At 46.8% G+C, this 20,249-nt stretch overlaps 1 protein-coding gene across 3 annotated transcripts in view; it reads right to left on the bottom strand.

The window, feature by feature from the left end:
* The window catches only part of Magi2 (membrane associated guanylate kinase, WW and PDZ domain containing 2), a 1,234,898-nt gene that overhangs the window by 65,247 nt on the left and 1,149,402 nt on the right, over positions 1–20,249 (bottom strand). For all 3 annotated transcript variants that reach the window (XM_050139790.1, XM_050139791.1, XM_050139792.1), the window contains one exon: positions 19,866–20,009. In XM_050139790.1, coding sequence (XP_049995747.1) covers positions 19,866–20,009 — 144 coding nt within the window. The remainder of the gene's footprint in view (positions 1–19,865; positions 20,010–20,249) is intronic.

Below are 20,249 nucleotides of genomic sequence, written 5' to 3'. Positions count from 1 at the left end.
GGGAAGAGACAGAAATCTTTAATAAATGAAAAAAAGAAAAAAAATATGAATGAAGCTTTCAAAATAAAAAAAAATTATCAGCCAGGTGGTGGTGGCGCACGCCTTTAATCTCAGCACTCGGGAGGCAGAGGCAGGCTCATCTCTGTGAGTTCGAGGCCAGCCTGGTCTACAAGAGTTAGTTCCAGGACAGGCTCCAAAGCTACAGAGAAACTCAGTCTCGAAATACCAAATAAATAAATAAGTAAGTAAGTAAATAAATAAAAAAAAATAAATTAACAGCAACAACAAAACCAAACCCAGAATCTTAGTAGACATGTCAGATACAGAAAAACCAACACTCTAAGGAATCCCTTTTCTGGGAACATCTGTAAATTTAAGACTCCAGAAACACAAGAAAACAATATGAGTAGAACGGTGGTTGCTAAAGGCTAAGGAGAGGGGAAAGGGAGATATGGGTAAAGGGGCACAGAACATTGGTATAACACATATGTTCTAGAGACAAACACACACTTCTGTAACTACATGGATATATATATATATATATGTATATATATACACATAGATATATATCAATTGCTAAGAGAGTAGGTCTTACATGTAATCAACTCCCTCCATGTAACTTTGTTTTCTGATGGATATGCTAACTAGATCATACAAATAAATTTATGTACTGTACTGATATGAAAAACAACACGTTGAAAATCTCAAGTATATATAATACTTTGTCAGTTATACCTCAATAAAATTGGAAAAAATTTCAAGACTAGTAAATGGAGCAAATATTATCACAGGGTCAGAAGGAGATTGGGCAACCACTACTTTCGTAAACCAGCATAGTTCCCAACTACAACTCCATTCTAAATATTTCTTCTTATGCCCACAGATAAGTGTAGTTTGTCAAACCTCATCAAAGACACATCTCCTTTCAACAGACAGAGAGCATCACAGACAACCACAGTCAAACTGCTGAGAACAAGAGACCATATTGTGCCCAGTCCCGGCGTTAGATGTACAACACAATTCATGCACCCACGGCTCAGCAGTCATGGCGGGTATAGGAAGATACAAGAGCCAGAGGAACAAGAAGTTTTACTGCGAGAACGTGTCTCCTAGAAATGTCAGTGGTTACACCTATGAAGTCTCATCAGCATGGCTGCCTAAACAAGACCTGAACAGCGACACCACCAATGGCCGTGCCAACGTGGAAGGGGGAAGCTCCCGAGGACAATCCAACCCTGGATAAGAACCTGGAGGATGCTGAGAGGGAAAGAAACGGTCCTCTCTAGAAAGGAACCCCACGAGTGGCTGTCAGAAACCCCGTGATCAGCCCCGAGACAACAGAGGGACAGGTAATATTATCTAAACGGAGCAGGTTGCATTCATGTACTGAGAAATGGTGTGTGTGTATGTGTATGCGTGCGTGCACACGTAAAACAACAGTGTAAGGGAAAAGGAGCCACGGATTTGAGAGCCAGGGGCATTTATGGGAGAGGGTGGAAGGAGCTGGGAAGTGATGCAATCATATTAAAACTCCAAACATATGGAAAAATTCACAAACTAGCTTGGGTATAGAAATCAAGGCGAGGACTAAATGGTGCTACAAGAGAAAGACCACAGGAAAGACCTGAGAGCCGAACTTCTTTGAAGCAGTGACGTGGAGGTGTGCTGGCCCTCAGGTTATTGCTCCTTACCCCATTTTTTTTTAAAAAAACGAATTAACTAACTAAGTGGGTGTGCATGCACGTATGCCTGGTATGTGCACATGTGTGTATCCATATGAGGGCACGTGTGTCAGACAACGTGTGTAGGACAGAGGACAACTGTCATTGCTTGCTTTCCTCCTTTTACCACGTACTCCTGGGGGCTGACCTCTGGTCATTAGAGTCCGTGGCCACTCCTCGGGCCACTTCCCTGGCCTTCTGTCCTGCCACCCCGCTTCCCAGGGAGTCTTTGGGGTGCTAGAACCTTTGGTTGGGATTCTCTGTGTCTTTTCCACGTGAAGAGAAGGCGTCTGGCAATACAATCACATCTTGTGCTTGGCTGCTCCTGCCCCCCAGAATTTTGTCTTCTCTCTCGTGTCCAGGGGTGAAGTTCCGCCAAGGCCCCACTTAAATCCCCCCTCCCCCCATAAGATGTCTCTCCAGGACACAAGTCACCTTCCCTATCGCAGAGATCAGTGCTTGTGTGAGAAGCAGAGGGAACGTTTCTGACAGGGAGGATCTAGGAGCTTCTGCAGGCTAGGCAAGTGCTCTATCACAGAGGCACACCCCAGCCTAGCGAATTTCCCCTTTTTATAGGAATATAACATAAGTACACAGCTCTGTTGTTCTTATAACAAAATTGGCTTACCCCTGAGTCTCTTGGCCCCTTCTCCTCCTTTTATCCTCCAGTTCCAGACACATGAGTCTCGTTAAGGGCAAGCACTCTCTAGATTGGGTTTAGCTGTCTTACGTCTCTGAGTTCTCTTCCTGTGGTTTCAGCCTTTGTGGGGACCATAGGCTGAGTGTGCCCACCATAACCACTCTGTTTAGTGCTCTTTTCCCTGGGCATACAGACGGTCCTTCCCCCTCTCGTACTGTTTCATTTTGTGGGGTCTGTGCTCGCCACATGTCTTAGGAATATTTACCTTATAGAATGCCATCTAGAGAGAAACTATTTTTTTTTTAATTTTTTAAAAATTGATTTTATTGAGAGGAAGTCTAATTTTTGATAGTAGATCCAAATCCCCTCTTGAGTTTATTCAATTGCCAGGCTATATTTCAATGACTGGTCTAAAAATAGTAACGACACTCACACCCCTCATCGCACTCAGCCTTGCTTGTGTGTTACCGCTCACCTCCAAGGCGCAGGGACTGAGTTAGTTCAGCAGCCAGCCCTTGTTTCCCTCCCTTCCTCCTCATTACAAGCCATCATTATCTTTAACTGATTAATTGATTAATGGCTTAGAAGGCACAAGGCAGTGATTTAACATTATCGTCACCACGTTTAATTAGCATAAAGACTCGGCAAGGCGCACGCACTGTGATCCACCCTGGGGTGACGACAGGTCGCGCTCACTCAGTTCTTAAGGGCTAAGACACAGTCGCGACACTTAGGCTATTTTATGATCTTCAGTGATTTGAAGTGTTCATCTGCATCTTTAGAAATGTTTACTCTGGTTTTAAAAAAATGAGTAAATCCATGTTCAATCGCTTAGATTAAAAAGCATGAAAAAATCCGGGTCTGTCTAGGCTCCGAAGGGGAAGATTTCTCTCTCACACCTGCATGATTCTGAAAAGAACCTTGGGCTTGCTGTCTTTAGTGCTGCCTTAGCTCACGCTGGGAGCTGAAAAGCAGAGAGAAGCCACTGGCAGTTTCATTTTATTGGCGGTCTGTGGGGGAAGTGAACTGGCAGCTGAAGCCTTGAGGGGTATTTCTTAAAGATGCTTTTGTTCAGTGTTGGGGAGGGAAGCCAGGGCCCCGTGTGCTGTAGACAGGCGCTCTACCAATGGAGCCACCCCCCCCCCCCGCCCCAGTTTCTGCTTCGTGATCTTTGAGGTCGTGATGGATGGAGGTGGGCACAAAAGAGACAGGGGACATTGCCATTGCGTCTTCCAAAGCTGGCTTGTGGCTACACAGGTATGCTGTGGGATGATCTTTTTTGTATACTGTGAAGATGGGTCTCTGCCCAGGTACCTTCTGATTGGCTTAATAAGGAGCTGAGCAGCTGGCAGCTAGGCAGGAGAGGATAGGCAGGACTTCTGGGCAGAGATAGGAACTCTGAGAAGAAGAAAGGTGGCCTTTGTTGGCCAGACATGGACGTGGGACATGTACGGAGGAGAGGTAACGAGCCATGCATAGATTAGTATACATAGATTAGTATAAATGGGTTAATTTAAGTTTTAAGAGCAAGTTGGGAACAAGCCTAAGCTAAGGCCAAGCTTTCACACTTAGTAAGAAAGCTCCATGTCATTATTTGGGGGCTGATAGCCCAAAGAAAGCCCAACTGCACAGGCACTTGTCCTATTATTGTTGTTTAGACTGCTCAGCTATCTTCTCTTTTCTATACTATGGCAGAACAATGATGTAGCTAAACGGGTGCCACTGAGGGCCGCTGCGAACGTGGGAGAATTTCCTCCGTGTGGAGGTGGAGGTGCCAGGCAGGAACTTGTCCACAACATAGTTAGACCGGATCTTTGAAAGACAAAAGGGCTATAAGGAGAGAAACAGACAGAACGCTGCCCTGGGGAAGAGCAGGAGGAAAGACATAACTGTGTGACATGGCGCTGTGTGTCCCTGGACAAACATGACTGGAGTGTGAACAGGGCCTAGAGTGGCAGAGAGGAGTGGGGGTTTTGTTCAGGAAAATAGCGATGGCCTTCCTTTCCGTCCTTCCTTCCAAACTTGGGAACATACTTGGATCTCAACCTTCAGGTAAAGATAACTTGTTAAAGACTTCTGGGGGAACAAGAAACTCAATACTCTGTGATTTAGAAATACAATTTTGGTAGTTGTCTGAAGCACGAACGGGAGAAATTAAAGGCAGATGGGATCCGTCTGGTCACAGGAATAGTTCAGGGTTACAAAGACGAGGGTCTACTATGGTGGAGGCAATGGAATGAAAGGGGTAAGGCGTGGTTTGGGAGCTCACCCAGGTGCCCATACATATGTCCATTTCCAGGAAGGCATCAGCCTAAGGAGGACATCTCGGGTTCCTTCAGACCAGCTCCTGTTCAAAACTGAGCACACTCCTGAGCTTGACAGCTAGTTGTGGGGATTGCTCAGAGGATTTTCCTCAGTCCGCTTTAACACAGCGTGTGCCTCTCCGTTTTTTTACGGCCCTCTTTGGAACTAGGGAACCATGTTTGAAATGATCTCTCTCCAAAGCTTATTAATCCATTTTGCTTACTTACACCTGACCTTAGCTTCTCTCTCTCGGAGCTGTCATTTTCTCAAGGTCTTAGGCAGAATCAATGTCAACATGAACAAATCGAGGCGTATCTTCTCTTTCGCAAGAAGCTGAAGCTGCCGATAGTGGCCCAGAGGCGAGTGGGGGAATTCATCCTCTTGGCAGATAGTCACACAAAGATAAGAGACCCTGGCCTGCACAGTAAGAGCTGGTGGTCAGTTTTGAATGGAAGATAAGTACCTCGAACACCCAACAGGCTGTTGGAACTTCAGGTGAGGCAGTTAGGAGGAGTATCAAACAGTCCTGCATCTCCCAGCCTCTAAGTGACTGTACCGTGAGATTCGGGATCAAACAGAGGCGATGGATCCCAATATAAAGAAGAGCTCATTGGGAATCACGCATCAAAGTCGGATACAGGCACGGCCTTTTCATCCTGGAGCTGCCGCTCCAGTACGATAGGGCGCAGGAGGATTCAGTCACAGGATCAGAAGGGGGCTGAATCTGTGGGTGGTGGCTGCCAGCAAGAGCAGTGCACCTAGGGTACAGCAGCAGAGGAGAAAGGGGCCCGAGAGGAGTTTGAGACTAGAGCATCCAGCTTCAACTGCTGGAGGACAAGTGCCATTACTTATGGAATCCACAAAAGTCACTTCCTGGAAGCAGAGGGGAGGAATGGCAGGAACCGGAAGCTGAGGGAGCGGGAGAAGGGGAGACGCCGCGGAGGGTACGGAAGTAGAAACAGATGGCAGGAGGAACGCGTTCAAGAGGCTGCAGCTAACGACAATATTTTCTTTTAAAATATGCAAGCGGGAGGTGAGCATTCTCATAAAGCTGTCTGCCACAGAAGGTAATGTTGATTAGCTGTGTTGAATTACTATTCAGTGTGTCTATATCTAAAATAACACGCTGCCTATGATAAACGGGAGATTCAACGCCAGCCACCAAGTTGAACTAGAAGTTCGATAAACAGACCCTCTTCTCAATGTCTTCTGAAGCGCTCGGCCGGACAGACTAAATCATGCTTGGACTAGGACCAAGGGATGCTTAACGTCCATTTTCTGACTTGAAAAGCAGAGTAGGTGAGGCAGGCAAACTGAGAGGCCACCAGAAGAGCTCTGGGTGGGGAGAAGACAGACAGTGTCAGGAACAGATGGCTCACCTGCTCAAACGCTACCCTGGGGACAGAAACAGGGACGCTTCTCATGTTCTCATGTAGAGATGATGGCTCGGTATAAAAGAGGAAAGAACACCCACAAGTCTCTTCTCACTGGAGAGGAAGCAAATGTGCCCTCAGATCGCAGCCTTGTAAACTTCTCCCTCGTCTGTAGACATGCCCTCCTAACCCCATGAATAATTAAAATCTTCCCACATCCAATTTATCCAATTACCTCTCTGTCTCTCCACAGCACAACACAATCCTAGTGCTACCCCTTTGATTCCTTACCAAACCTTTAACTCGTCCTCCTGGGAAGCTGCTGTTGAAATGGCTCAAGGTTGGGCACCCAGTAGAAGAGACAGAGCAGAGAGATGGAGGCCTCCTTGTGAGGATAATGAAGCCGAATGAGGAACAAGGTAGTCTAATGCCAAGCCAGCTTGCCTCTACTCCCCGCGGCTAGTCTCTAATCAAGCTCCTTAAAGGAGCTCACGCAACTCATTTAGCACATAGTGTTCGCAGGTCGCACCCTGAACAGGGAAGGGGAGCAGATTCATCTCAGATGTTTTCCTTCATAAAAGGCCGGAGCCGAGCCCAGAGGATCAAGGAGCCATCCCTCATTTGCAGACTACCTGGAGGATGATCCAGGAGGGAGCTGAGGGCCAGCCGGGCATCAGGGCGAGTGGGCCATGATGACAGGAAGAGGATGTTGAAATAGGAGCTGCGGCGGGGCTGCGTCCCCAACACCCTGGCCGCTTGGCTAGCTCATACCCGAAATAACAACACACAAACTGTATTCATTTAAAGAACTGCTTGGCCCATGAACTCTAGCCCTTACAGGCTAATTCTCGCACCTGGACTACTCCATTTCTTTTCTTTTTTTTTTTTTTAATAATTTTATTTATTTATTTATTTATTTATTTTATTTATTTATTTATTTATTTATTTATTTATTTATTTATTATGTATACAATATTCTGTCTGTGTGTGTGCGCCTGCAGGCCAGAAGAGGGCACCAGACCTCATTATAGATGGCTGTGAGCCACCATGTGGTTGCTGGGAATTGAACTCAGGACCTTTGGAAGAGCAGGCAATGCTCTTACCCTCTGAGCCATCTCTCCAGCCCTGGACTACTCCATTTCTAATGATGTGTGTAAGCACCCCAAGGTGCGCTTACCGGGAAGATTCTAGCCTACGTCCATCGTGGGTCTCAGCTTCATGCGTCTGCCTCAGAGCACAGAGCTATCGCATCTACCCGGGAGAGCTGAGCATGGCGTCTCTGCTCCAGCAGAGCTGTCCGGTCTCTCCGGAAGCAGAGCAGAGTCTGACCTCACTTCCTCTTCCGCCCAGAATTCTATTCTGTTTACTCCTCCCATCTATGTTCCAAGCCATGAGGCCAAGCAGCTGGTTTATTATAACTTAACCAATGAAATCAACAGATTGATATATGACACTCCCACATCAGCACATGCGTTGGAGATGACCTCCCCGGGCTTACTGAGTCCCAGCATCCACAGGTGACGGAACCCTGCATCCCACATCCCTTGTGTGCTGTGCCTCGGCCTGTAGGTTACCTCACGTCTCCAGTGAGGCTGCTTTATTCCCTTTGAAGTACCTGGTTCTCTCTCTGCGGAGGGCTAGCATCATCAACCTCAGCTCGTTTATCTGTACTGACCTGGAGGAGGGACTTAGCGCTGCAGAATCTTGGGCTAAGCTCTGGTCTTCCCATCAGCCCCGCAGCGGCTCTCCTGGGCGTCTTTCCTAATGGCCCCAGCGCACCCTGCTACGGAACCTGTTCTGTCAGGTTTCGCAAAGACCCACTTTTGATGTTTTTCGTTATTTTGACCTTACTTTGTTTTCTTTCTTCCTCTGTCATCCACACTTGGTGACAGGCAGTTTACACGAGAAGAGAACAGGTCCTGAAATGTCTCAAAGCTGAAGATTAAAGAGATTGTGAAAGCACACTAGAGTTTTACAAATTCTACTTCACAGACACTGCGTAATAAATAAGTGTATCCCCAAAGGCAACGTGTTTACCTTAGGGCATATTATTTTAAAACAGTGAGAGGCGACTGTGAGCTAGTTGAATATTATCTTTGCTCATCACTGATGGAGACAGCATCTGTCTGGTGTATTCACCTCGGTGGCCTCCACTTAGAAGGCACAGCTCGTCAGCTTCCAGAGGAAAGGAATTTGAGTGCTCTGCCCTTCGAAGGCTCCTGTGTACACACGACCTGGTATGGATGAGCACCACCGTAAGGAGTGCTGGGCACCAGGTTACAGGACTCACATCCAGAGCAGCGTGACCTTCTGCTGTCCCGAGGCCTGCACGCTCGAGAGACCGCCTTCCTACACACGCACGCAGGAAGTGTGAATGAGGACTGTAACAGATGCTACAGAGATGTGTCTGAAAGAGCCGTGAGCGCCAAGGCCAGTGCATGCGACCAGATCGGAAGTAGAGAGAAACCAGAAGTTAACCAAGTGAGGGGGGGATAGAAACACCGCCCTGGAACCCCCTGGGGCTCCCCCGTGTCAGCGACGGCAGAGAGGTGACAGAGCCAAGTGAAGCATGGGAGGGAGGGGCCGGGCAAGCTCGTCATCAGGACTGATCTTTACCCTGAAATAAGTGGGGTGCCCCTGAGGGGTTGTGAACAGTGGGCAGTGGTTCAGCACAATGCTGGAAAAGGGAACCAATAAATCTAGGAGGTGCAGGAGATGGAAATCCCAGGTGCTTACATTTGAAAGCATGGAGCCTCTCGACACACCACACACACACACACACACACACACCACACACACCACACACACACCACACACACACCATACATACCACACACACACACCACACACATACACACACCACACACATGGGTCTTTAATAGGATTATATTAGGAATAAAGAGAGACTAGGGAGAGAAAGGAAAATGGACTCTGTTGAAGAATTGTAGGATACGAGGATGTTGCCAGTCCACAAACTGCTACTGTTTTGGTGACATCCTGCTGGACAAACATTTCCTCCTGTCTCTGAGATCCCTATAGGACCCCCATGGTGTTTATAGACTCTCAAAACTGCCCAGAGGAAGGACATGGGGTGAAGATTATTGTGGCTGTGAGCCCTGTGTCCAAGGTTGTGCGTGCGTGTGTGTGTGTGTGTGTGTGTGTGTGTGTGTGTGTGTGTAGATTGCAATTAGAACCCTACACAAGCTAGGCAGTGCTTTGCTGAGCTACGGCCTCCATCTTTAGCTCACTGTTTCTACCCAGTTCTTTCCCACTGGAAGATTCTATGTGTGACAGCCTCTTGTTGCCAGGGGCAGCCAGTCTTACCAATGAACCTAAAGGCATGTTACTCCAAGGCTGTGTGCTAGACCATTCAAGATGGCTTCTCTCCCAGTTTAGGCAAGGTCCCCAGCTAGGCAGGCCTGCCTATCCGTGTTCCTGACATGCAACCTGGGTGCCGGAGAAGACCGAAGAGAATTCCTCTGAGTGATTGCTAGGAATCTGTTCGCTACTAAATATCCCTTCTCTCAAAGCCAGTTCTTCTCAGACACCACAGGGCTTGACAGTTACCAAGTAATTCAGACCACCAGAGCATCCTACACGTGAAAGCCACCATCTTTAAATTCCATACATGCCAGTGAGACATACGAGCCACATTTATACATATTTTTGTCAGTAGACATATTTGCGGAAGTCTTCCAGCTTCCCTGAGTTAGCGTATTGTTCTGATGGTATGGAAGACCCTAGGGTGGTGCCAGGGCCCACAGCGGGTTTCTGTAGAAGTCACTTTACCCCCTTCCCATAGCTGCCCTCCGATCCCCTCGCCCTGACATCTGCCTACAGGACAATGATGACTGCAGTTCTCACGTTGCCTACAGACACTCCTTTTGTTTGACCTGCGTAGCTTTTCAAATGAAATATTTTCAAGTCTAGCGAACTCTTAAAAACAAAACAACACAGCTTTCAGCTTGCAAAAATCAAAGATTTAGGACAAGGAAGCCTGGTTCCTACCCATCAATGGTTGGCCTTGGTCTAAAGGCGTTCGAGGCCTCGCTCACACACGCCCTGCGGGGCTGCTGCTGGCACCTGAGTGAATCAGAACCAGGGTCCCCAGTGCCGCTGCGGAGCAGCAGAGGAGAAAATGTAGCAGCTCCTTGGTTCTTCCGAGGACCAGCCGGGGGGCTCTCCCAGGGCTGCAGAGACATTGCACAGATGTGCAGACATTGCACTGGCAAAGACGCACTGGCAAAGGTGGCTCTGTGGGCAGGAGACGCACCCAGCTGCGGACTGGAGGGACAGAGGAATGAGGGGGAGCGTATTATGGAGCAAGCATGGGACCCCATGAGGGCGGTCTGCAGGGCCTCTGGGTGGCATTCTAGGTGGGTGGAAGGGTTGTTACAGGTAAGAGCTGCTCTCAGTTTTGTTTCTAGCCACCTCATTAGGCTGACCAGCAGAGTCCGCTGATGCCAAGCTAAGTGGAAGACAGGACGCTGGAGGCCAGCCCACACACCTCGGCCAGCTGTTGGCTTGGGGGGATGCTGGCTTCTGTTCTCTGAGCCGCTGAGTTTCCAGAACAGATCTGAGTAAGCAGGAAACACCTGCTTTTGTCTAGAACACACGAGGCTCCATTTTGATGACCTGGCAGCAATGACAGACATTACACACAGGGACAGAAGTGGGAAGTCTAATAGGAGACCCGAATGTGAACTGGGGCCCCGGGGGCCTGTCCAAAGGAAGGCAACGAAGGAAAACGTCAAAGAATGTGATAGAGGCAGACCAATAGAAAGGGGAGAAAATGAAGAGGCGGGATCTCATAAACCGCATCAGCAGACAAATTAGTGCACATTGCCTAATGTGAGCTTGGGGAAATAGATTATCTAAAAATGAAAACTTAGACATTTGGACAAGCATATCAAATATAAAGGAACAGAAAAGCTGAACACACAAAAGAGATGATCTGAAAGACTAGCTTTCTTGTATGCGCCTGCGTCTCTGTCTGCTTCCTGCCTGAGGCTGCACAGTGGCTTTATCTCCTGCTGTTACTCCCTGTGGTGACTCCCTGTGTGTGCCCTTCATCGGTGGGGGACAGAAACCCTTCTCTTGTGGCAGCCACGAGACGCGTGAGCAACACACGAGCTCATGGTGGAATAGGTTTAACTCACCTAGAAAACAAAACGGACGTCTTCCTATCAAACGGCACGGCGTCAAAACACACAAGTAAAAGTCAACCGCCCCTCAAAGGCAACTTTGCGGGATAAGTAGCCCGGCATGTAATACGTGCAATAGATGGAATTACAGTGTAGAACGGACGGATAGGGCAGCAGTGGGGCTTCACCCCGTGCACACGCCACGGCACTTCCTCATCCACTCCAGGTGTGCGCTGTTCTTCACAACACATGGCTCCTACACAAAGATTCTCAACACGCGAGGTGAAAGGGTGAGCTGCAACAAAGTTGAGAGACTGAAATGATATGCAATATATTATCTGAAGACAATGGAATCGTGCTGAAAATCAAGAATATATAAGTTAAACCAGGGCAATCCCGTCCATAGAAAGGCTTCTAAATGATGCATGAGTTAAAGTGATCATCCCGGACAGAGACAATCATAATGAAAATCACAGAATATTTAGGTTGTGAAACAGTGATTATGCGTCACATCAGAACTGTAAGCTTTCAATTTAAACATTAGTGTTGGAGACGAAGCCCGAGAATTTGAGCATGAGCCAGAGCATGTATCATGCCAGAAACCAGAATGCACCCCAGAGCACATGAAGGTAGAGAAACGCACACACTGTAGATAGCAAAGCATTCTCAGAGCAGGAAGCCTCAGTGTTACAGACATGAACACCCAAGTCCCGAGCAAGAACACGAAGTCCCGGATGGAGCCAAGGCACAGGGACGTGATAAAAGGAAATATCAAGCATGAAAGCAAACGAGGGAGGGGATGAATGTGAGCTAGTCCTTTAACAAGGCTACAGAGAGACTGGAAAACCTTGGACATGGTTGCGAGAACTACAAGGATCGAGAAAATAAACACAACAGTTGAAAGACAGACACAGATACGTGTTCTGCGTGAACCTGCACCCAACTATCATCTTAACGAACACACCAGAGAAAGATCACGGGAGACCTTTCCTGGAAATACAAGAAGTAGCTGAGATCCAACATCTCTTCCTAACAAGCCTTCCCGGCAAATGAGTAGCAGCGGCAGGAAGCGGTCCTGATGAAGCACAGATGAAGGTTATCTGTGAGAACCGGTTAAACACCATGCTTAACAGAGAGTCAAGAGCGCTCCTGCCGAGATTAGGGGGAAACACAAGTGTCTGCTTCAAGGGCTTCTGTTCTGCTTCATGCAGGAAGCCAAAGAAATAAAGAAAAGGGAAAGGAGCTAGAGGACTTAAAAGGAGTGATAAAAAACAAATAAACTTTGTTTTTAGAAAATGTGGTTATTACTGAGAAAAATCTAAATGCTTTTTATCAGAATAGTGAGAGAGTTTAGTGGGGTTTTTTTAAACGATGTAATTGATCACTGTATAAAAAATAATTGTCAGGCTAGAGAGATACATAAAATTGCTAGCTGAGCAGGCCTAGATGACAGAAGTTCCAGCCACCAAAACCCATGTAACCCATGGCCTCTGTTGTCCCAGTACTCCTATGGCAAGATGAGCGGTGGGAGCAGGAGCACTGGCCGGAAGCCCCAGGCTAGCCACAGAGAAGAGCTGTCTCCAGGAGAGACAGTCAGAGGACTGAGCCAGTGACCAGGAAAATGTGCTCCTGGGGGAAGGGAATAGGCTAGGGATGTCCAGAGGTGTGCTGGCTTAGGAACAGACCTAGATAACGTAGCCAACCGACTTGATTATCGATTAATTGCAATACTGGGGGCCCAGTCTTGGGCCCTCTGCACTGAGCTACATGGCCAGCTCTCGGTTTTTGAGACAGGGCCTTGTTAAGCGGTACAGTCATAAAAATTTTGACTTCTGTCCAGTGTAACAAAAATGTAAACTTTCTACTTCTTTTTTTTACACTAAGCACAAGATAGAGCTTTATTAATAAATAATTAATAGATTATTAATAAATAATTAATAAAGATGTTTAGATGTCTATTGAAATAGCACCTCTGCCTCATTTTCCTTTATTCCTTCTTTTTTTTTAAATTTATTTATTATGTATACAGTATTCTCAGTATTCTGTCTGCATGTATGTTTGCAGGCCAGAAGAAGGCATCAGATCTCATTACAGATGGTTGCGAGCCACCATGTGGTTGCTGGGAATTGAACTCAGGACCTTTGGAAGAGCAGGCAGGGCTCTTAACCGCTGAGCCATCTCTCCAGCCCCCTCCTTTATTCCTTCTGTTTCTCCTTTTTAATATTATGTCTTATTAATTCTTTGAGAAACTTAGAAAGGAAACTCTGGAAAAGAACTTAAGAACACTCCTGAAAGTTGAGTTGTATATTTGGGAAATTCAACACTTCTTGAAAGATAAACGTCCTGCCATGATGCAGACAAACAGGCCAGCATAACTTAGCCTATTCTTTTAAGCTTGCTTGAGAAATCATTTCTAAAATCTTAGGAATTTTCTAGAGCTCCTAAGATATAAAAATATGCTGGCGATTGCATTATATATTTATTAAATAAAGCATTTCCTGTTTATTATAGAGTTATCCTTACAGCTAGGGAGAAGGGGGATCATAGAACGAAGCTGTGACCTGAGGTCATACATAAAGAAATACGGAAGGCGAATTCCCATCTCCTAGGACAGGTGCAGATCAGTGTGCTGCAGAGTTGGAGAGATGGCTCAGGGGGCCAGAGCTCTTACCGAGGATGCACTGATATAAATTCAGATTTTTTAGCCCCCACAAACATAAAAAGCCTCTCATAGCTGCACCTCCTGCACCCCTGGCACTGGTGGGGATGTGTGCAGAGGAGGAAGAGTTGCTGGGGCGGCTGGCTAGTCATAGCAGCCAAAAGAGTCCAGCCAGTTCCAGATTCAGTGAGACACTCAGTGTCCTTATCTGGTCTCTGCATGCACCTGCATCCACACAGGCGCATCCACATCTGTCACACACACACACACACACAGACATACACATCCATCACACAGACACACACACATAGATACACACACAGAGAGAGAGAGAGAGAGAGAGAGAGAGAGAGAGAGAGAGAGAGAGAGAGAGAATATATATTGGGAAATGATTCAGTGAGACACTCAGTGTCCTTATCTTTTGAGCTATGCTCAGAAGCGGACGATTATGAATGAAAAGGTTAAGAAGTTACATTAATATCAAGAAGGTCTCTCTATCAAAAGGCTTCAGGAAGAAAGAGAAGAACAAAGCTGGAATAAGAGATTTGCACCACAGTATCTAAGGACAAATATTTAACAGTAAATGAAGAAGAGATACATTTTTTGTCAAGAGGGAATGCCCAGATATAGCAAACGATAATGAACATCGTGTGGAATCAAGGCATACAAATTCCTACACTTTCGCTGGCCAGCAAGTCTCACCGAATCAGTACAGAGAATCTGTCTCAAAAGAAAAAAAAAGTGGAGAGGACCCGTGAAATAGCTCAGAGGGCAGAAGTGATTGTCACCATGCCCTGATGCCTTGGGGTCAATCCTCAGGACACATGGTGAAAGGAGAGAAGAGACTTCCACAGGCTGTCTTCTGACCCCCACACGTGCACTGTGTAATGCTTATCTTAAAAAAGTAAATAAATGTGCTGAAAATTTTAAAACAAAAACGAAAGCAGGTAGAGAGCAATAGAGGAAGACAAACGATGTCGACCTCAAGCCTCCTCCTGCACACTCACACAGGTGCACCTGCATACTCACACAGGTACACCTGCACACTCACACAGGTGCATCTGCCCACTCACACAGGTGCACCTGCACACTCACACAGGTGCACCTGCACACTCACACACGTGTACCTGCACACTCACACATGTGTACCTGCACACTCACACAGGTACACCTGCACACTCACACATGTGTACCTGCACACTCACACAGGTGCACCTGCCCACTCACACACGTGCACCTGCACACTCACACACGTGCACCTGCACACTCACACAGGTGCACATAGAGACATGCAAACTCATACCCAGGTGATATGTCATCTCCATTTATGAGAGCGAGAATTTAGAAGAAGGAAACACAAATCTGCAAGCATGAATACTTAGCAACATTACTGGTACATGTATAATCCTACTTGGTAACCTCAGTTATAATCTTTGTGCTCTTAGCTAAGTACATATGTATCTGTCTGGCAATACACTGGCCTAGAGACAGTCTTACATGTATGGGACTGGAGAAACTTCAAGGATTGTATTGGTTATAACCTAGGTCCATGGACAAGGGAAACCTCAAATGCCATAGAACAGGGAAACAAACGACAGCTACATAGACTAGAGGAGATTGGCCCAAGTGGAAAATTCACAGCAGTCCAAATAAATCCATCAACTTGGATGAATCTCATGAAAATAATTTGTGAAAAAGGAACCCCAGAAAAGAAGATGTGCATCATCCGTCATTTAGATAACGTTCACCACGTGTGCAGAGTGAAATCTGTAAACGTGGGGGCGGCAGCCAGAAGGGCAAGTACTTCTTTATTTGGGGTGGTGCCTTTTTTGTCTAGGGTGGGAAGGCAGGAGGGGATGGAGACATGAGCAATTAGTAATGTCTCCCCCCTTTTATAAAGCTGGGATAAAAGCTCACGGGCATTTGAAGTATCATTAGTATTTATTTCTGCCACTTGCATTAGAAACAGTTTTGCAAGTGGTTCTGTGTTCAACAGTAATAAAATATAAAATACAGTAGACTTCATTTAAACACTCGTTCTGTAGTTTCAAACTACATGTGTCAGGACTAGGAATAAAATGGACACATTCAAACGATGTTTAAATCAGCCAATTATATTTTTCATTAAGAAAACAGGAAAGATGGGTAAGAGCCATCTTTCTTGTCCACTGCTTGGCCAGCTAAGGTTTTGGGCCATTCTGAAGCCCACTGCAGGCAGACTCTAGAGTGACCCATTAGCCCAGGCACTGTTAGTAGGCAAACGACACACAGCTACCGTGACATTATAAATGACATTCTTTTTACCCTAAAAAAAAATTCACAGAGATGCTCTTACAAGAGCAAAAAGCATTTTGTCTTCTTCCTCTGCAGACCTCAGCACGCCCTTCAGCGCGGACCCCACCCTCCATGTGTGGGTACCCCACCCTCCATGTGTGGGTACCCCACCCTCCATGTGTGGGGACCTCAGCATGCCCTTCAGCGCGGACCCCACCCTCCATGTGTGGGTACCCCACCCTCCATGTGTGGGTACCCCACCCTCCATGTGTGGGACCTCAGCATGCCCTTCAGCGCGGACCCCACCCTCCATGTGTGGGTACCCCACCCTCCATGTGTGGGGACCCCAGCCTGCCCTTCAGCGCGGACCCCACCCTCCATGTGTGGGTACCCCACCCTCCATGTGTGGGTACCCCACCCTCCATGTGTGGGGACCTCAGCATGCCCTTCAGCGCGGACCCCACCCTCCATGTGTGGGTACCCCACCTACCCTCCATGTGTGGGGACCTCAGCAGGCCCTTCAGCGCGGACCCCACCCTCCACACTAGTCCACCTCTCACAGAGCCATCTTGCTCTCCTTTTAGCTTCTCTCACGTTTCGTCTGTGGGATTTTTATTAAGCACTCGGAACTATTATTCCCCCTCCAAATGCCTCACATTTATCTCTGGATTTCCTCTGCTCTCCGCTTCACCGAGCTTCACCAGAAAGCTATTTTAGAGCTCAGCTTTCTTCGCCCGTGTTTTCTACTTAGTCTCAGTTTTTTAATGAGGTTATATTTCTAAGGGCTTTGTCCAAGAGACTTACTCATTAGTTATGAAGATTTTTACCCCTCTTAACTTTGCTGGAGCTAATTTCTCTAATAGCCTAATTTGCTAAAGTTCTCTTCTAGGACAATCCTCACCGCTGCAGGCAGCCACAAAGAACGGGTGAGAACTGTCCTCCGATTCTCTGTCTGCCTTTCCTCCCCTGTCTCATGAGGGTCATTGTTGTCTGTCTTTGTAACCCTTGGATGCTAGAGACAACCTAAAAATAAAGGATGGGCATCCCAGTGTCCCAGCATCCTCAGTAGAACGATGCCCTTACTTTTGTGTTGGCACGTCCCTCGGGTTTCTCTGGGTCCCTACTTAAATTCTGTATCACCGTCCTCCTACAACCAGACCAACACAAATGAAGAAAAAGAAGCCTCAAATACAGCGGTTCAAATCCAGTGCAATACAAATGCCTAAAATCCATAATATCCGCGTCCCAAACCTATGGACACAGCAACTAGCTCCTGTTCAGAATCGCCCAGGTCCTTGGTCGTGATCTGGATTTGAACAATTTTACTGTGCCAAATCTAGGTCTCTAGTAGACCATTACGTGGACTTTTTTTTTATGTTCTTGATGGTGAAAATGGTGAAAGTGAATGGTATCTACCAAATGAATTTGATCAAGTGCGTGTGTGTGTGTGTGTGTGTGTGTGTGTGTGCATTTGTATGTGGGTGTGCACACGTGCATGCATGTGTGAATGTGTGCATAGAGAGGTCACACATGGAAAGTGGAGGTGATGAAATCATGTTAAGTAGGGGAGAAGTGTGATATAACGGGTCAGAGGCTGGAAAGATCTTCATACCGGCTCCTCTTTATGAGCTATTTTCAGTTATCGTAATCATGAGTGTCTACCTTACCTGGCTGTTGGCAGGAGGCTTGAAAATCTACCAACCAAGCAATCATACACATAAGGTTGACAAGACCTTGTAACACTTTATTGACACGGATATTTTTAAGCTCCACAGGCACCTGGACACGAACATCAAGGTGTGAACTTGTACTAAATGGAGAACAGGGTCCCTGAGTAACTTTATGACTGATTTTCCTTACCAGTAGCCTATGTGTTATCCAGTTAGCACATTAGCTACAAATAATCAAGCCATAAGTCATGCAACTATTGATCGATCCTGGTCCTGGATGAAGCATTTTAAATGCACCTGTGAATTACGACGTAAGTGCTGTGAGCAAGCACAGCTGTGCCCTGTAGCTCCACCGATCCACAAGGCTGACAAATCCCGAGACTAGCTGCCACATCCTGCGCTGAAAACTGCCGCTAGGGTCGAGGTTCTGTGAAAATATTACCTTCGATTTGGGCTTCTGTGCCTTAGGTATGCTGTAGATAGCCAGCAGTGAGCCACTTAGACTTGTTTAGAGATGTGGCAACCGCTAAAGTCATGGGGCAGTAGCAGGGGCTGGGCCTCCTCATTACTTCACCAGGCTCTGCAAAGTTCACACCTGCTCTCTCTACTATGCTGACTGTACCTGCATTGCATGGGTTAATTTTATTTTATTTAACCACTCATGAGCTGACGTGGCAGTACCATTCTGGACTAAGCAGGTGGGTCGGGGGTAAAGGTACTTATGGCCAGACTGTCCTCTGACTTCCCTCCATGAGCCTGCCTCCACCATCAATAAATAAACATAATTGTATAAAAAGAGTTCCATTCTAGTTTGGAGGGGAACTCTAGAGGCAAAAAGCCACATGGAGACGGCTCCCGCCGATACCTCAGAGAGGGAGGCATAGGGTAGTACTGGATCAGGACAGTGATGGTCTATATCGGGTGCCACTCCTGTCTGGGGCAAGAGTCCACCTCCACAATCTCCAGGTCATCAGAGGCTTGTAGAGGATGGACAGAACGTGAACTGTGTTCTTCCCACTTTTGCACTTTTGGTCATGCCTTGCTTTTGGAGAGAGAAGGGTGGAAGATTGCCATGGTGGTGAGAGTAACAGGTGTGTTTCACAAAAACAATTGGTTGGCAAAGCTTAGCAGACCCCAGACTTCAGAACCTCCAAGTCACAGCTTTTCTTCCTTTTTGTTTGAACTCAGAAGGCAGGGAAGGGGGAAAAGGATGACTTCTAGATGTCCAAGAAGAATTAAACCTAGTTAGATAGTGGCTGGTGCTGTCTGAGACAGGACAGGACTGTGTCTACAGGTAAGTTATTGTTTAGTTTTGTACCTGTGAGGCAGATGTTATTCCATCACTCACCTGGCCGAGTTTGACCGTTACTTTAAGAATCCCTCCCTCACTCGCACTCAAACTGAAGCGTCTAAATTGCTCCAACTTTTAAGGACAACCTATGTGTTGGAAGCCGAATCCTCTTTCTCCTATTGTGCCTGGCTGCCCAGTATCAAAGCCCAAAGGCCAGCCAATAAGAAGGAAACATTTCCAGAGAGATATTAGGGCCATTTGATTAATGTATGTGGAGGGAAGGAACATGAAAGGGAAAATAAATTTTGAAAGCTTCAGCCTCAGTGGAAATGGAATCACTGAACCACAGAAGAATAATGGAGTCTCTCTCCATTTCAAGCAATTTCTTAAATTTCCTTCCTTTGTCCTCTTTCTTTCATTCCCTCTCGAGAAAAACACCAGTATTCTGAGGTTTATCCATCTGTAGACATTTATAAATGTAGTCTTTTATCTTTTTTTGTTTTTCAAAGTGTGAGTTACACTATACTACCAGGATGGCCTCCAAGTGACCGTGGCCTTAATTGAATTATCCTCCTGCCTCAACCTCCCCAGTGCTGGCATTATAGCCGTGCATCACCACACCTGGCTCGATGCTGTAAGTCTTTGTGTTTGACCAAGCCTTTAAGAACCAGGCTATGGAACTGGAAGGGTAAAACCTGCTGGTCTGAGAGCATTGCCTCCACCCCTTCCTGACGCCCCAGTGGGGCTCTCCTTAGGGCCAAGGAGCTCTGCCGTCTTGAGGCATCTTACCCTCATCCGGCCATTCCGTATGGCTGGCCCGTCCTCTGCCAATCTCAACACGTACAGATCCATTTTGTATTCTCTTCCTCCACGGATGCTGAATCCAAATCCTTTGGCTCCTTTCTCCATATCCACAGTGAAATAATCAAAATCCTGTGGGAGTGGGGGAAGAAATGGAAGATGGGATCGCTTCGCGTTAGAGGGACTTGGACAGTCAATTTCCCTGCTCCCCTCTCTCACAGTTAGCGTCTTCAAAGGACATGGTGTTAGAAGACGCCACTTGACTTTACAAGTACTGAACAGGCAAGACCTGGCTCCAAAGACTCCGTTAGTTAACGCTGTTAAAGCAAACAGCACAGCTTAAGCTGGCTTTTCTTGATCAGCTTGCACCTA

This window comes from Alexandromys fortis, unplaced genomic scaffold (genome assembly GCF_014885135.2).
Source record: "Alexandromys fortis isolate MF-2015 unplaced genomic scaffold, M_Fortis_MF-2015_v1.1 scaffold_38, whole genome shotgun sequence".
In the NCBI taxonomy this organism is placed as follows: domain Eukaryota; kingdom Metazoa; phylum Chordata; class Mammalia; order Rodentia; family Cricetidae; genus Alexandromys; species Alexandromys fortis.
Note: the sequence above shows the minus strand (reverse complement) of the source record. Positions and strands in the feature narration are given on the sequence as shown.